The sequence below is a fragment of the Aspergillus welwitschiae genome, assembly GCF_003344945.1.
Source record: "Aspergillus welwitschiae strain CBS 139.54b unplaced genomic scaffold BDQ94scaffold_14, whole genome shotgun sequence".
Classification (NCBI taxonomy): domain Eukaryota; kingdom Fungi; phylum Ascomycota; class Eurotiomycetes; order Eurotiales; family Aspergillaceae; genus Aspergillus; species Aspergillus welwitschiae.
In genome coordinates, this window is record NW_020798708.1 from 438,189 (window position 1) to 455,462 (window position 17,274).

General features: G+C 52.5%; 6 protein-coding genes across 6 annotated transcripts; 3 read left to right on the forward strand and 3 right to left on the reverse strand.

The window, feature by feature from the left end:
• Positions 1–521: 521 nt before the first annotated feature.
• On the forward strand, positions 522–3,356 carry BDQ94DRAFT_159213 (putative serine--tRNA ligase DIA4; the record flags this gene model as incomplete). The annotated part of the gene is made up of 5 exons (XM_026769048.1): positions 522–654; positions 726–760; positions 816–878; positions 963–1,453; positions 1,892–3,356. 5 exons carry the CDS (start codon positions 522–524, stop codon positions 3,354–3,356), a joined length of 2,187 nt encoding a protein of 728 aa, XP_026626909.1.
• Positions 3,357–3,546: 190 nt separating this feature from the next.
• On the reverse strand, positions 3,547–6,108 carry BDQ94DRAFT_178392 (BTB/POZ domain-containing protein). The gene is made up of 2 exons (XM_026773119.1): positions 5,262–6,108; positions 3,547–5,199 (listed from the first exon to the last, which is right to left on the reverse strand). Exons 1-2 carry the CDS (start codon positions 5,787–5,789, stop codon positions 4,057–4,059), a joined length of 1,671 nt encoding a protein of 556 aa, XP_026626910.1. The 5' UTR covers positions 5,790–6,108; the 3' UTR covers positions 3,547–4,056.
• Positions 6,109–7,592: 1,484 nt separating this feature from the next.
• On the forward strand, positions 7,593–9,356 carry BDQ94DRAFT_142848 (transcription factor domain-containing protein). Its single transcript, XM_026766108.1, has 3 exons — positions 7,593–7,710; positions 7,764–8,301; positions 8,358–9,356. Exons 1-3 carry the CDS (start codon positions 7,653–7,655, stop codon positions 9,187–9,189), a joined length of 1,428 nt encoding a protein of 475 aa, XP_026626911.1. The 5' UTR covers positions 7,593–7,652; the 3' UTR covers positions 9,190–9,356.
• A 1,269-nt stretch (positions 9,357–10,625) lies between these two features.
• BDQ94DRAFT_169958 (PDPK1 family serine/threonine-protein kinase) lies at positions 10,626–13,208 on the reverse strand (the record flags this gene model as incomplete). The annotated part of the gene is made up of 2 exons (XM_026771386.1): positions 10,626–10,970; positions 11,028–13,208. The coding sequence occupies 2 exons, from the start codon at positions 13,206–13,208 to the stop codon at positions 10,626–10,628; spliced, it is 2,526 nt and encodes an 841-aa protein (XP_026626912.1).
• An 849-nt stretch (positions 13,209–14,057) lies between these two features.
• BDQ94DRAFT_142852 (uncharacterized protein) lies at positions 14,058–14,436 on the reverse strand. Its single transcript, XM_026766109.1, has one exon. It carries the CDS (start codon positions 14,282–14,284, stop codon positions 14,078–14,080), a length of 207 nt encoding a protein of 68 aa, XP_026626913.1. The 5' UTR covers positions 14,285–14,436; the 3' UTR covers positions 14,058–14,077.
• A 503-nt stretch (positions 14,437–14,939) lies between these two features.
• BDQ94DRAFT_178401 (uncharacterized protein) lies at positions 14,940–17,048 on the forward strand (the record flags this gene model as incomplete). Its single annotated transcript, XM_026773120.1, has 4 exons — positions 14,940–15,681; positions 15,744–16,129; positions 16,185–16,610; positions 16,666–17,048. 4 exons carry the CDS (start codon positions 14,940–14,942, stop codon positions 16,807–16,809), a joined length of 1,698 nt encoding a protein of 565 aa, XP_026626914.1. The 3' UTR covers positions 16,810–17,048.
• Positions 17,049–17,274: the final 226 nt, after the last annotated feature.

The following is a 17,274-nucleotide window of genomic DNA, read 5'->3' on the forward strand; positions in this document are numbered from 1 at the left end:
TTCTAGTGCCCTTTCTTCGTCGGATCCTCCACCTATTGCATCATGTCATATATTGCTGGATTGCTTGGCAACTTCAAACTCTTTTAATCTTGCAAAATACTCTTTGCATTTGAGATGAACTTGGAGAGCGGAATATGACTGCTTCGATATCAACATCATGATGTTCCTTGCTGAAAGCATAGCGGTGAGGGGTGGGTATACAAGCCACATACTCGCTTGAGCAGTACTATACTTAGATAAACCAACTAGTTAGTGAACTAGTTAGTTAGTTACTAGTAACTGTCTTATCAATCCATGGAAACCCCCCAGCATAAGCATATTGCAATCTCATCCCTTCTAATTGGCGCCGGTCGGGCTCCCCCACTTTGAATGATGAACAATCCACAGCCCCGAATTCGTCATTCTCTTGTCCCCATTTAAGGACCCGCTGCGCATCTCCCGTCGCTGATCTTCTCTCCCTCATACTACTGTCTGCTATATACTGCCATCTAGATAGTACTATCTAGTAGTATCAACACACCATGGCTTCTGCTACGGGTATCCCCCAAGAACATCCCGACACCATCCAAGAGCAGGAGGATGCGCCCCTGCTGCATACCCCGGGAAATGTGCCCCAGAAAGAAAACGCTGCTATCTACCAGAACCTCTTTACAGGTGAGTTGATTATTCCTCGGAGTAACGATGAAAATGTATCTTCTCCCAGCTAATGCTCATTACACTATTAGGCACGGCCAGTGCAGCTCAAATCGGAATCTGGATGGTAAGAAGATCCTTTGTTGCTCCTCTTGTATCTTACTGACTGAGTCCTTGCTCAGCTGGCCATCCTCGTCTGGACGGGTATCTTATCTCACCCGTTGATATTCTTCTCCGCTCATCCCGTAAGTCATCATCACCACATCACTAGTTACTATGACCATCACGGTTATCCCAGTAAGTAATTCGCCAACTAATTCCTCCATCAGCTCCTCAACTCCGCTGCCCTTCTGCTTCAAGTCCAAGCCACTCTCATCCTCCAACCCACCACCACTCCTCACCAAAAGCGCCTCGGAACCATCATCCATTACATCATCCAGACCCTCAGCCTCCTCGGTTTCATCACTGCTTTCATCATCATCGAGATCAACAAGGGCGACCATGCTCGCTTTACCTCCCCGCACGGCATCCTCGGTCTCATCACCTATATCTTCATCATCCTGCAGGTCCTGGTAGGTGTCGTGCAGTACTTCGTCCCTGTCCAGGTCCTGGGTAGTGTGGAGAAGGGCAAGACCATCTACAAGTACCATCGCAAGTCAGGCTACGTGTTGCTGCTCTTGGAACTGGCAACTGTGTCGGCGGCAACTCAGACTACTTACAATCTCAACGTATTGAGTATTCCGTTGTGGGGAGTGCTGGTGGCCTCGGTCTTGGTTATCCTGGGATTGGGAGCGAGGATCAAGAAGCATAAGTTGGGGTTGTAAGGGAATACCATGGCTCTGATGGTCATGATGCTATGGACCTTGATGCTGTGGAATGCTGTGAAAGACTGTCCTGGTACTACCGTGGAATGGGTTATAGTAACTATATGCGGGGACTCAGTATAGTACTCCTAGCGGTCAACATGAGTAATGATACTTTCGAACATGCACATTGGATGAACAGTTCTTCTTAGCAGACGCATAAGCTCTCTAGCCACCTCATTTACTTCCTGTCTATAACTTAATCCGTGCCAATGCGATTGTCTTCCCATTAATCCAGCGACTCTGTGGAGCGACCGCCCGATCGGGAAAGGCGGCCGCGTGAGCATCGCGACATTCAATCTTCATTCCATTTTCCATCTCCATCTTCCCTCTCTATTAATTCCCTCCTCACCAATGGCTCCACCAAGACCCCCCTACGTCTGCATCAATTGCAGGCTGTTCGGCCGTCGTCCGTTCTCCTCGTCTACCCGACGAGCAGACATCATCCGCCCCGCGACGGCCCCCAAACCCACCCCGGACATCAAGCACATCCGCCAAAACCCAGAGCTCTACTCCAAGAACTGCGTCGACCGCAACTATCCCGCCCACGCAGAATACCCTCTCAAGATCCAGCAGCTGACCGATGAAGCGCGACGTCTCGACCAAGATCTCAAGACCCCCCGAGCCCGCATCAAGGAATTGGAGAAAGCCATCGCCAAAGTCGCCAGTGCCGCCAACAATGACTCTTCCTCCGACCTGACCTCCCTCCGCGCCGAGGCCACTCGTCTCAAAGATGACTCCAACAACATGTCAACCCGGAAAACCACCTGCACCGAGGAAATCCACCGACTCGCCCTCTCCCTCCCCAACCTCTCCTCCACCCACACCCCAATCGGCGCCGACCCAACCCTGATCAACTACATCAACTTCGACCCTCAATCACCCCCGGAATGGGTGACACGCCCCGATCCAAACCGCTCCCACGTCACCATCGGCACCAAGCTCGGTCTCCTCGACTTCACCAGCTCGGCCATCACCACCGGCTGGGGCTGGTACTTCCTGACCAACGAGGGCGCCCTCCTCGAACAAGCCCTCGTCCAATACGCCCTCAGCGTGGCCCGCCGCCACGGCTGGAAAGCCGTGTCCCCTCCCTCGCTCGTATACTCCTACATCGCCGAAGCCTGCGGCTTCCAGCCGCGCGACCAGCACAATGAGCAACAGATCTGGACCATCGAGCAAACCGAAAAGGACAAGTCCAAGCCCCAACGCTCCCTCGCCGGCACCGCCGAAATCCCTCTCGCAGCCATGCACGCCGGCCGCGACATCCCCGCCAGTCAACTCCCCCTCCGTCTCGTCGGCCCCAGCCGGTGCTACCGCGCCGAAGCCGGCTCCCGCGGCGTCGACACAAAGGGTCTGTACCGTGTGCACGAATTCACCAAGGTCGAGATGTTCGCCTGGGCGGATAACCTCCCTGACTCTACCAATACCACATCCACCTCGGACGACCTCTTCGCAGAGCTCCTCTCCATCCAGACGGAGATCCTCACCGCTCTGAACCTCCCCGCCCGTGTCCTGGAGATGCCCACCTCCGACTTGGGCGCCAGCGCCAGCCGCAAACGCGATATCGAAGTCCTCTTCCCGTCGAGACTGCGTGCCGGGGACCTTGAGTCTGGCTGGGGCGAGGTCACTTCCGCGTCTATCTGTACCGATTACCAGAGTCGTCGGCTGGGGACCCGTGTGCGTGGCGGTGCGGCTAAGGAGTCGCGGTTCCCGCATACGGTGAATGGAACGGCGATGGCGGTTCCTCGCGTGCTGGCTGCTATTCTGGAGAATGGATGGGATGCGGAGAGAGGAGTGGTGGTTGTGCCGGAGGTGTTGAGGGGGTTTATGGGTGGGATGGAGGTTATTGGGGAGCAGTGAGCAGCATGTTGTATAGATAGCTAGTGTGTGTGTATGTATGTATGTATGATAGGATGGTGAATGATGAATAGATGTATTTATATCGAGTAGTATTCTTCGCTACAGATGAACATGGAACTGGACAGTCACACCATGTATACTACCCTACTACTAGTAGTGTGCAGTAAGTCGTTGCATCTCTACATAAATAGTAGCTCAATAAATTGCCGAACTCATATTGAGATAGAAGGTAAGACCCTGCATTGTATATCCGGCTACCTATCTATATCTGTAAAAGAAAAAACTTCATCACTAGCTAGTAGGTGTAGGTTACTCTTTGACATGGCGTGCGTAATCGTGCATGAGAAACAAACAAGAACAGAAAGAGGAAGGGGGAAAAAGAAGAATCATGACATCGTGGACACATTCAGGTCGTCTCGTTACTATGGAAACCCAGAACATATGGCATGGCAAAAAAAGACAAGAAATGATGAAAACAAATTAGACATGACACGGTATGCATAAACATCACTAAGGGCATGCAATTGGGAAGGCGGGAGCGTAAAATTATAGAAGCAGCAAGAAGCGTAGACCATCAAACATAAAACAACATAAGGTATCTGAGATAAAAATCGTGACTGACTTTGTTTCCGTAAACTTCCAGGGTATCGTTATGGGCGTAATTGCGTAATAAGGGATATGTGTTGTGTGAATAGGCTGATCACTCCCACGGGATATCTTCGTCGTCGACTTTAGTGCATGTTAAATACGGCAACCCACCCTCGCTGTATTCGCTTCCCTTCAGATCCAATTCGAGAAAATTGCGCATGAGCGGCTTGACTATCTCGCGGGCCAGCCGCTTGATCTCGTCCATTTTGCGCTCGAACCGTTTCAGGACTTCGCGCGTGTACAGTGATTCCGAGGAAGGAGTTGGGTGCACTTTGAGGAATCGTTTCAGGTCCTCGTGTGATAGGTAGGCTTGGCTGCTGGGGGAGCCGATGAGCCGGTAGACTCGTGCAGCGGACCAGGGTGGTGCGGTGGTTGTGGGCTTGGAAGTCGATTCTGTTGGGCGGTGGCTGGTCGATTGTGAACTGCGAATGCCGTGGGTGCTGGTGCTGGCGTGTGCATTCGCTGAAGAGTTCTTGAGGATGGGAGTCGGCGGGGGAGTGGTGCTGTCGACGAGCCATTGTCGAAAGAGCGAGACGGCCAGCCAGTCCAGGTAGGCGTTGGTGGGACTGACGCGCTCGCCGCGGGAGGTGGTCAGCGTGAGCCGCAGGAGCTTGGAGTCGATGCGCGCTTTCAAGTCTTCCAGGTCCTCAACCTTATCCTCGATGATGTCGAGGACGGAATTGGGGAGCGGCGAATATGGTCCGTTGCGCAGATGAGGCAGGCCGGCCGGCCATTGTCCCACGACGTGGATGAGGGCCTCGGAGAAGATGACGCGGCTGCGCGCCAGGTAGCCCAGTTTCAGGTAGCTCGGGGGATACTTGGCGATCTGCTTGAAGAGGCGCGAGCCAAAGCCCAGCAGATGGTGGTCGACGCGGGGTCCAGTCACAGGTAGCGCATCGTACATGTCGGCCAGGTTGAGCAGGGCCCGGCACTCGGCGTAGGCGGTTGCGATGTTGACGCTGTTGAGCAGCGGCGGGTAATTGTAGAACAGGCGGAACAGATTGTCGTAATCGCGAACGATGGGGTTTGTGGGGGGATTTGCCGTCCCAGATCGATGAGGGAGGTTGACCACCGACTGCATCCCGGCCAGGTTGGCCATCGACCGGACAAAGCCTGTTTGAGAGCTGGATGGTTTGGTCACAGATGGAGGATATTGTCCCGCGTCGCAACCAAATGCGCTGGAAAAGCTTGGAGGCTATAGAGATTCAACGATGAGCATTGCTAATGGCAGATTCACGAGGCTTCAGATCAGCTCACCTTCTGTACCAGAATTGGCTCCTCATCCTCCTCCTTGTTTACCCAGTCCAGCTCATACCTCCAGCGCCTCTTTTCGACCGACCAAGCGGATCCTCCACTTTCCGATTGGGCCAAGGTTGATCCGTTTGATAGCGAAGAGGCATCTTCACTAATCCTCGACAGCACGCCCGTGTCCAGGTTTGGAGGCCTCGGAATGGATTGTCGCGACCAGTCCTCCCGGGTACTTGCCTCGAAGAAGCCCGAGCATTGCGCCAATATCAATCGATGCAGGAGGTATCGTCGCTCCTGATCCCCTGCGCGCACCACAATCTCGACATCGCCGGTGTGCGTGAAAATAGGAAAGTCGTTTTGCATTTGATGGGTGAGTCCTCCATGATGAGAACGACTGGAACGGTGTCGCCGGCTGGAATGAGAATGGCGCGACACGGAGGAGGCAGCGCTTTGCGGCGGGACGGAGCGATCGAGGACCTGAGCTTGAGACACCATTTCGATGGGAGTGACGGTAGTAGTGGGAAACTTGGTGGACATGGTCCGTCAGGGAGAGATGCGCGGTGACCAGAGCGCCAAAGAGAGCTGCTGCAGAGAGCGGGCCGTCACTCAAATCCTACAACACGCGCCCCGGTCGGGAATTCGTCAACACGGCCAGCGAGGAATGTTTGGGACCCGCGACACCAGGGCAGAGGCAGATTTGCGCAGAGGATTTGGGAGTGGCGGCGGATTCCCGGTTGTTGATCCCCGCGGGCGATAACAAAGTGGGCCACCGAGAGGAACTAGAGAACTAGCAGAAGATGAGGAGGAAAAGACACTGTAAGTTGAACTTTCCAAGGACGGGAGAAGACAAAAAGGATCAGGCTAAGAGAATGATCCGAAGAATAGGAGACGCTGGACCGAATGCGATCAGAATGCAGCCAAGGCGAGGAGATGCAGACTGAAGCCGACAAGACCAGTTACAGCCGATAAATAAACACAGGGTCCAAAACCATGGCTTCCAGTTCGACTTCCGTGGGAAAAAGGATGGTCTGTGTGCAGCGAAAGACTGGATGACAGCGGTGGATATTTACTATCTGCCGATGCTTGTCAAAGAAGAACGAAAGATCCACCAAAGCCAAAACCCCTTCCCTTGGGCGTGATCCAAAACTTCTTCGGATCGAAGTTGAGACCGCTTGACTCCAAATTCCCTTTGACTCCTGGAATTCTGCGACCGACCGAAAAGGAGAGACGAAGGACGTCAAGAAGTCAATCGGGATTCGTTCCATCGGCGGCCTCGCAGCTGCGTTGATCCTCGTGATTGGCTTAATTTGATAGTCGGATCCGTCTGGGTTCAGCTGCCTTTTGTCGGATGATCCCCGACTGTTTCTTTCCTTCTTCGTCCTCTTCATCTCCCAGAGTCCCACAAAGATACCACAGGAGAGATGAACTTCAACCCTCTTCTTACTTTCCCTCTTCGTAACCGATATTCAATTCTCCTCCCGCTGGCTGCCCGGTATTCAAGGCATTCAAGGCATCCAAGGCATCCACCCTGTTCTGTCATGCCCTCGTACGACACTAGCCCCCTTCCGGCTAGCGGGAGTGTATAGTATGAGTCAGCAGCACTCCTCCAATGGGGATGCTTGATTTCTCTTTTGGCGGCACTTGGATTCCTTTGCGGCGCGGTTCCAGATCTTCTTCATTCAGCCCTCCTCTTCCCCCCTCTCCCTCTGCCCTCTGACATACTTCTTCTTCTTCTTATTCTCTTTCTTCAGCTTGGATCGGCCTGCCGTGCTCTTCGTCCTGCTAGCAGCATACAGCACCCCCGGTCGGAGTGCTCTCAATGTGCTGGGTGAAGCTTTCCCTCCCACCCCCCCATTCCGTGTCGTGACGAGTCCCAATGATGGCGAGTGTCCTGTGTAGACACTCGTCTCGAGCCGCCTGCATCGGATTGCGATTCTCCCATCCACCAGAGCAGTGACCAGTTTGTCTGCTCGCCCACGGTCCGAAGTGATGTCGAAGGGTTGCTACACCTGTCGTCGCCGCCGCATCATTTGCGACAACGGCTTGCCCACATGCCGCAAGTGCCGCGATGCGGGGAAGGAATGTCTGGGGTATCAGAAGCCCCTCGTTTGGGTCAAGGGAGGTGTGGCCAGTCGTGGAAAGATGATGGGTCGCAGCTTTAATGAGGTTATGCGCCCTTCAGATCTCAGGCGCGGTGACTCGAGCCCCTCTTCCAGCAGCAATGCGTCGCCGCCGTCAGCAGCCGATTCGCCCACCCAGTCTATAGATATCAGCTTATGCGTACCCCCCAACGTGTCGGGCATCCAGGGTATCCTAGAACCAACCCAGTCGGAGGATAACGATAACCAGGATACTCAAGTGGTCTTGCAAAGAGCTACACCGGTCTCCGCGCCTTGGGGCATGGTGGACCCGCTGTTCAAGGACCTGAGTCAGCTGTCGCGGTTCTACATTGTGCATTGTATGTTTGCTCGTTTTCTCTGCCCATATGATTCCTGTCTAACCATCCCGAAGTCAACCAGAACCTTGCCAACTATCTCACCCTCTACTCCGAGACCGGCAACCCGTACCGTGACCTCATTCCCCTGGTCGGGGACTCTCCTCTCCTCGCCCACGTCCTTGCTGCCACCGGTGCCTTGCATTATGCCATCCTGGCGAGCGGGGACTTTTCCCTGACGCCATGGTTGTCGGAAGGTTCTCCCGCAGACCGCACATCCCTGTCTCCTGAAGAGGTAGAAAAGTCCGTGATCACCTCCATGTCTCGGCGTCCGTCGTCCAAGGTGTATGAACATTTTCTCGGACTCAAGCAGCGCGCCCTAGGGCAATTATCGAGCGACATTCAGGATCCCGTCTTGCGCAATGATAACAGAACCCTCGCTGCGATCACCGTGCTCGCTTTGATGGATGCTATTGAATCGGGGGATGGTGCCTGGAAGTTCCACCTCGAAGGGGCCAAGAAGCTGCTTAAAGGCCGCCAAGAACAGGGGGCCTCCAGTCCGCCTCAATGCCTTGTCAAATGGCTGGAAGATTTTGCTGTCGATGGCATTCTCCTGTAAGCCATATAAACATCCTCCACAGAGACACTACATACTGACACATCCCTCCCAGCATCCAACTCATGGGCTCCACCCTCGCTCGCCCAGGGTCCCTATCCAAACCTTTCTACACCTCCAGCATGGGCCCCGCCATGCTCAAGCGTCTCGAAGAAACCTCCTACGTCGGCTGTCCAGCCTATCTCCTCGAAGTCATCCTGCTCATCCACGCCGGTCTCTACTTCGACCCGGACGTCGACCCCAACTCGCAACCCTCCATGATCTTCACCTCTGCCTTCCTCTCCCAAGACTCTAACCCGCTCCAATCCCCCGGCGCTCTCCTCCAACACATCCAAGCCTTCGACCCCTATGCCTGGGCCGAGTCCATGCAAAGCTGCTACTACCTCGCAGACCTGTCCATGCGAACCGCCCTGGCAACCGTCTTCAAAGGCGCTGTCTACCTCTACGCCAGCCGTGTTCTCTCCCGACCGCGTCCCGGCGCCGCAACCATCCCCAACCACTTCGGTCTCCCCTCCGACCACGCCGAAGTGGCCGACCTGATCATTCGCAAAATCGCTCTCATCCCTATCGAAGATCCCCACTTCAAATGCCTCATCTGGCCCACCTTCATTGCTGGCGCGGAATGCAGAGACCCCGTCCAGCGACCCTTTGTACTCAACAAGTTGCGCGCGTTGTATTTTAACATCACCAGTGTGAATGTCCGCAATGCAGCTTGGGTTTTGAGCTTGATGTGGCAGAAACAGGATCAGAAGAAGGCTGAGAAGCAGCAGCAGCAGCAACGGCCTACCACTGATATTCATTCCCATGACGATAATAATGATGATGACGATGACTTTGATTGGATTCAGGAATTGGATAATTCTAGGATCGACTGGTTGTTTATATAAGAAGTTACCTTTTTTTAACACTTCTTTATTTTATTTTTTTTCTTACCCTTTCATGTGAGGAGGGATATAAGATAATCTTTCATTATTGCCCTTCGGGGAAGATATCCATATTTCCACTTGTTGTATATAGATGGATATAATTTTAATAATATACAGTGCACCTTCACTTTATGTATATTAGTATATATAACTAGTTTATTGTAAAACGTTATCTTTTCGTATCAATAAGTAGTACTATGAGGATCTATGTTTGTTTTATATTCTTCGCATTACTTTCGTGCCTAAAAAGAAGTGTAAGACAATAAAGGTAGCCTACAAGCCGTAATAGTGATTTCTTTCTTGTCGTCGTTGTCCTTGAGCTACTCCTAATATGAAATTAAATGATTTTTCTGAAAAGTGAACCCTATGTAACAAGACCACGGGACTGTCTGTAGATTGTGCATTGAAGAGAGGGAAACAAGTAATGAGAAGGGAGGTATAATAATAAAGTTATAGAATAAAGGAGAGGGTTGTTAGACAAGTAGAGAGTAGGGAGAAGAGAAAGAGAACAACACTATTCACGCAAACAAAAACATACAAAAAAATGGGGGGGGTAATCGATCAGAGGAACTCCGAAAACGCTCAGTATAGAAATGACAGGCACATAGACACGAGATCCCTAATGGTAGTAAAACTGCAAGGTGATGATGGTAAAGGAATTGAAGAGGTAAGCCCCCGCGCTTTTTGATGATGATTGGAAGATGATAAGAATGTACTGTAGCGCGCTGTATCCCAGACATCGCGGCAAATATAGTAGAGTGGGTGTAGGTTCAACTGCGAGGTCGGTTTATCGCAAATGCGCGGAATATATATATCGGAAGAGAGAATAAGAAAGAGTAGATTGAGGAGAGGTCGAAGAAGGGGGCAAATGGGAAATAAAAAAAAGAGGACAAAATAAATGAAGACAACCAGATGAGGGATATATGCATACTCCTGCCCATCTAAATGCAGCAATTTCAACAGGGAATAGAAACACGCTCATCATTGCGAAGATGCAAGGCCAAAGCAACAAGCAAGCCACGTCACAAAGGAAAAAGTTCTTACAATAGATGCAAACGTACAAAGGAAATAAGCAAGTCGCCGGCTGAAGTTCATGACTGAATCCCGGTGATAAGAAAATAGCTTTAAGTATAATAGTCCAAAGCAAGCCCTGCCATTGGCAGGGATGGTAGAAAAGAATCGCCAATCACACACGCAGGAAACTCTCAGGGATATCAAGCAAAAGACGGAGACGAGATATGTTCCAGGTACAATGAAGAGACTTTGTATGCGACCCTGCGCAATGGTTTATAAGCCGGACTTCGGGGAGGATGGGAGTCCGGGGGAGCGGGGGGAAAGGAGGACAAGGAATTGAGGTGAGTTTGGCAGGAGAAAAATCAGCGGCAAGCACGAAAGACTTAGAATACCGCTGCCAGACCATTCTTGGAGTGGCGACGACTGAATCGCTTCTTGCCTTTGACGGACTCCGTGTCTGTGTTCTGGTGCTTAACCAGTGTGGCTCGTCCCGCGGGGGCACTCTCGTTTTGGATCTCAGAGCTCCGATCCAGAGTATTGGCGTGGCTCGACAGTCCAGACGACAAATCGCGGAAGGCATCATCAGAGTAAGAACCGTTTCCCTGCTGGGACAGAGCCATTTCTCGCGCGCGGTCCAGGCTATCGAGCCATTCCTGGGCCGATATGGCGGTGGCCCCAACGTTGCTGGAAGAGGGCTTGGGATCCTCAAAGACAAAATGTTTGTCGCGCTAGATGTCTCGATGTCAGGGGCAATACGCTAAATCTTATAAAGGGAAATCACATACCGTATCCACCACCCAGCACGAGAACCCCTTCGAATCTGTCGACGTTCGATATGACGTGCCTGGGGTCAGGAGGGAAAGCTCCAATTTCGCCTTCTTTTCGTCCCCTCCAGATGCAGCCATGATGATGCGCCCCGACGAAGTAACCATTACCAAGCGCTGCCGCTTCTTCGTCGTACTGCCGCCGAAGAAGCGGGAGAATTTCCGGGGAGCTTCGTACTCGCCTCCGTGTTTTGAGACGGGACTGTGGGCTGCCGGCGATGATAGAACCACCAGATTACCGAGTTTTAAAATTCGCTCGTTGGTTTTAGTCAAGACTGGGGACCACTCGATGTCCAGTTGGCTGGGAGGTGGTAGTTCGGTTACCAGTCGGGGCACCACACGCGAACTGACATTAGTGCTTGATGCAGCCGGGTTAGCGCTGGAGGCATAGCCCTCACCACCGCCGCCGTTCAGTTTGATGGGTTCACGCGGCGGCGGAACATACGCCTTCAGACGAGGGGCCTTGCGCTTCCATAAATCCGGGCCCCAGGCGATTCCCTGGAAGAACTCATGGTTCTTAATATGCTCGATGGGCAAACGACGGGCTGGATCCAAAACAAGGAGCCGTTCGACGAGATCGCGGGCGACGGCAGGAAAGCCGGCAGGGAAGTCGTAATCGAGCGCAACGATCTTCTGGAACGTCTGATACTCGTTGCCGGCTTTGAAGGGGGGGCGGCCCGCGAGAAGCTGGAAGATGATGCAGCCAAAGGCCCAGAGATCACTGGCCTTGCAGGCATTCTTATCCGTCAGAAGCTCCGGGCTTACATATTCCGCCGTGCCCACGAACGAGCTGGCTCGTTCTTCCTCCGGGATATCTGTGGCGTCTAGCGGGGGCATCCCGCTGGAGTTCTGAGGTTTTCGTTGACTCTTGAGGATCTTGGCTGTTCCGAAATCGGTGATTTTGATGTGCATCTGACTGTCGAGGAGAACGTTTTCCGGCTTGAGATCCCGGTGGATCACACCGCGTTTATGCATGTAGTCTATCGTGTCTAGAATCTGAGCACCGTAGAACCGTGTACACTCCTCGTCGAAGGTGGTCATGCGCTTCAACACGCCCAGCAACTCGCCTCCTTTGCAGAGATCCAGCACAAAATATAACGAGCGCTCATCCTGAAACGTGTAATAAAGTCGGACAATGCCCGGGTGTTCGGTAAGCCGGTTGAGGGTGTCCTTCTCGATGTTCACATATTTCACCTTTTTCTCCTTGATGATGTGTCGCTTGTCCAGGATCTTGATGGCATATTCCTTCAGAGTCTGTCGGTCGGTTCCCAGGACCACGGTACTGTAAGAGCCCTCGCCCAGCGTGTGAGCGAAAGAAAAATCCCGGACTCCCTTCTTAATGTAACGCGCAACCGGCTTGCCGTTGGCATCGATCTCCTGCCTCACGGCGACCGCTGCACCACGATCCTGCCAGTCCTCGCTGCTCGCACCGGGGCCATTCTCCATGGCATACGGAGAGCCTCCCATCTGTGGCGCCGCTCCCCCCCGCGCGTGAGCTCTGGAAGTTTGACGCATGATCATCGGACCGTTGGTTGGGGGCAACTGGGCGGTTCGATATGACCGATCATTGTGGTTACTATCGCGTACGGGAACACCGGCCTGGAAAGCAGCGGAACCACCGCGAGATTCCGCACGTGCTTGACTTTCGGAGGCGGAGGAGGCCGCGGAATCGGTACGAATACGATAGGAACCCTCCCGAGCAGCTGCCAGTGTTGATGTGGATCCGTTCGCGTAGAAGGCGGACATCGGCCGGGAGGACTGCGGAGCAGGGTGTGATTGTGATGAAGACGCGTAAGGAGTGTACTGGGGACTCGTCTGCTGCGGGAGGTCAGAGTAAGGATTGTAGAGGGAGCTTCGATTGTCTCGCGGCTTGACTGCGGGCTCGACTGAGGCGGAGGTGAGGGTGTCTTGCAGGTCTGTTGTGGAGGGAGGAGCAGACGGTCGGGGAGGAGTTGTTGATAGAGAACTGGCCGGTCGCTCGGAGATGATGGTAGGTTCGCGCACCAGCTCTGCTTCTGTTACATCTGCAGCACTGGCAGCGGGCGTTGTTGCGGCATCTTCGGACGAATGTAAGGAAGAATCATCGGGATTCGCGATGCGGAGCCCCCCTAACGATTGGGACAGGCTGAGATCCCCATCCATGATGGAGGTAGCGATGGGTTTGGTGATACACCAAACCTTTTTTTGGGGGGGAGGGGAGAGCAGAAGGAGGAGGGCGGAGGAGGGAGGGAGGAAGAGTTGGGTTTCAAAGGGGGGAGGAGGAGGAGGAGGGGGGGATGTGCGGGCGGAAGATGAGGGAGAGCAATAATTCGGGGAAGAACAAGAAGGAGGCAGAAAGACTAGACGAGGGAGATTAGGATGGCGGGATAGTGACCTGGCAAGGCACCAGCGTGGCACCAAGCAGAAGGTCGAGAAGGGGGAGGAGAACAAGAGAAAGGAGGGAGGGAAGAAGAACGAACGACGAGTGTAAAAAAGAGAAACGAGCGGGGGAAGGAAGAAAAAGAAGAGGAAGGGAAGCTGGGAAGGAAAAGGAGCTTCCCCGATGGGATGGGATTGGGGATGGGATGGAATAACAGACAAGTTAGTTAACTAAGTTAGAGAGGGGAGAGCCGGACGGACTATGGCGGCGGTCGGAGGAGCTGCGGATGATGCATTGGGGATGGGGAAACGCCAAATGCTGAAACACTTGCCGGACCCAAACACGATGGATTATGGGACACTCAGGATGTAAATAGAACGATCGAAAAACAGATGAAAAAGAGTTGAACAGAAACTATAGAAAATAGCAGGGGGTGGAAAAAGGGAAAGGAGAGAGTCGAGAAGGAGGAGAAGAATAATACGATTGAGAGAGGGAAAGGGGATAAAGGGGATCGATGTAGTAGTAGCAGTAGCAGTACTAATAGTGGTAGTAGAGAGTTACATACGGGAAAAAAAGAGAGTACAAGAGGAGACTTTCTGCCTACAAACTAAACAACAATAATCATCATCTTATTCTAATCCTGTTTTTATTTTTAACTCTGCCATGACCTTGTCTCTCTCCCCCTCTCTCTCTTTTGACACAATAAAGACTGTGTCATGCTACGGATAATAATAATTAAAATCATCCCAATGGGCAACAATGGGCAATTGAATGCAGCCTGGCCGATGGATCCATCCTCTCTGCACAGCTCAATCGGATGCCCTGGAGATGTAGATCTTGTAGGCCCTGAAAGCCCCATATTCCATCTTCTGTTTCTCTTACTCACACTCCAACTAACTAACTGCCTATCAGTACTTTGATCTTTCCTATCATCTAGTCAAAATATTTATATCCTTCTGTTTCACATTCAAGATCGTGACTCTGCTCAGCCTCTTTAATGTTGCTATCCACTAAACCGTTCGAGACCGAGAGAGAGTACCGTGGTTCGCTACCATCTCCTGCTCCATCTTCTATACTCCTTAACTACTACGTACTACTACTACACCGTCTCTTTCGCATGCCCCATTTTCGTGCCTATTATAGAACAAACATAATTACTAGTGGTAGTCCTCTCCACCACCACCAACTGTTATTAGTCAACTTCATCACTCTGGATATCCGACTCATTCATGAGAGTTTATATTAGAAAACATTTCACCTAGCTGGATAGTATCTATTCATCGCACTTGCCATCCGGATGCTCTTTCCTAATTGATGCCCTTTGTAACCCCGTAGCCTAGCCAGATGATCCCTCCAAGTCCCCAACTTGAATAGCTGCACGCTTCTACAAGCTTCATGAAACAGGAAGACTATTGAGCTTACAGAGGCACATAGTCGTTACTGTTGCTCTAACCACGGTTATTCTTCGTATTCATTTCACAGCTATCATCAGAAGACATCCTACCTCACCTACTATGATTCGATACAAGTCTACACGCATTGCTCTGGGCGATGACGATCTCCGCTACCATCTGGAAAGGCTGCTCCTTCGCCATTCTCGCATGGCCGAGTGGCATCGGCAAGATCTCGACCGCGACGGCTATAGCGACGATAGTGTGGCCTTCTTGGACTCGGATTTTTTTTCGCCCTACAACCTCTCCCCGCGAGGGTCTCTCTGCAGCTCGAGCCCGGACTCTCCTAGTCAAAGCTCGTGGCAATCGAACCAAGACAAAGAAGCTAGCCCTTCCGGGTTATCATCCTTGTTCAATGAACCAGATGCTCCGCCATGCGTAGTGGTGCAAGATGAGGTCCGGACCATGAGTGCCACCTGCTCATCAGGCGTCGGTGGGCCCTTGTCCGGAACATCCTCTGGAGCATGTCAAGAGCAACGTGTGACAGAGAGTGTGCATCAGCACTCATGGAATACTCCTATTGACAGCAGTTTGCCTTCCAACCAATCACTGGGAAAGCGGGGCCTTGAATGGCTGCACAATCATTCACAGACCCGCCAGCCCTTTGCTACAGCAACTGTGCCAACCAGAATCCCCGTTAGTCTTTTCTCAGAAGATGGAGGGAAAGGCTTAAGTGCGCCACATCGTCACTCCAATTCTCACCAGCTCCTCCTTAGCACCAGGGAAGTAAATGGAGAAACTCTTTCCTGCAACACTCAACTCGCGGATAGCTCGCTGCTTTTCGTAAACACCTCAAGTGAAGTAGGTGAGCTTCAGATATTACCCTCCGGACTCACAGCTAGCAAGTGTTAATTTGGCTATTTTTAGAGAATCTGAGACAGACGTGGTCGAGATCCAAAGTGCAAGGTTCGGGACTCCGTCCGAGCCTTAATCTCGAGATACGTTTAGGATCCACATGTGTCAGCCTAGCTGCGCAAGAAACAGTGTGGGTTGACTTCCTTGCACGTCCCTCTTCCAGAACAAATGCGACGTTGGAGGTGACCAAAATGCCCGGTGAAAATAAATCGACCAGGAAGACACGCGGCCAGCGGGCCAACCTCTCGTTGCCGGGGTCTGCTGCTATCCACCACAATGGCCCTGGTGAAGGCTCGGGTGCAGCTATTGCAAGATCCCCAGCAGCACTTCCCACTAGATTGCAGAGCAGTGCGAGGCCAAGGCCCACCGAGGCACATCGATCCAACCCCATTCCAAGGGTAGGCTCAGCATACCTGAGAGTGGATAAGATAAACTCATCTGACAGGGCGCAAGGCTCCTAGGAATATAGTCTCGCATGGTACACAGACTGAACCCGAACCCGTGGGATTACTACCCGAGCAAGGTCACGAAGGAACAGTAACCTATCAGGCTGTGAATACCTCACTAGCAGCTCCAGCAGAGGTAGGTGCCGATCTTTCAAGAACCATAGAGACATCTGGAGGTCTGATGCCCTTCCGGAGTCCACAGGGAGTCCAAAACCATGGCCTTGAACACAATCCTCCGCAAGAACACATGGTGCGGGAGGCGCCCGCCATCTCAGGGCTACTTGGAAATCTAATACCCATGTATGCTCAGGGGGGTTATAACGTCGATAGAGTCAAGCTCGTTGCTTCTATGCCATCGGCAAATCCACCGGTACCCGGTGGTAGAGGACGCATGGCAGCTCCACATGGTCACCGCTCCGAACCATGCATAGATGTACGTATGCACTCACGTAGCCCTGTTGCGCTGGCCACCGTTAACACCTGGACAGACCCGAGCGTCGATCAACCCGCACCTGATGGAGGCCAGGGAGCTCGATGGCTACGTCAACTTCATGACATATGAAGTACACGAGAAAGATGAGAATGATATCAAGGATTATGGCTCGACAATGCTAGGATATGCCCGGCAATAAATTTGCAGGGTGGTTGTTGATGATGGCATGCTGGGTGGAGAGGGAACGGTTGATGTGACAGCAGGGTGGATAGAAGCATGTCATCCGCGGTGGGGAGACAGCTGGGAAAAAAGCACCGGGCACAGCTGATATCACGCCTCGCCAAAGACAGACAGAGGAAGTCATAGGGACTGATGTGAGGGGATGGATTGAACGAATTATGATACGTCGACCTCCTTGCTGCACCGGAGAATTTGAGCCGTACCGGGGAAATGTGAGCCTCTAATGCTAAAAATGACTTGCTTAGAATATCATCACTGTGAGGTGTCATATGGTCGGAGGGGTATGTGTGTGTGTCCAAGATTCTCATACGCCATGCAGGGCTCAGCCATTTTGCCTCAACCTGTTGCGTGGATGGGACGTAAAGCATGGGGGGCGGAGTTGGTGTCCCGACCCAATGATGGGTGGGATCTCGTGAGGTTATTC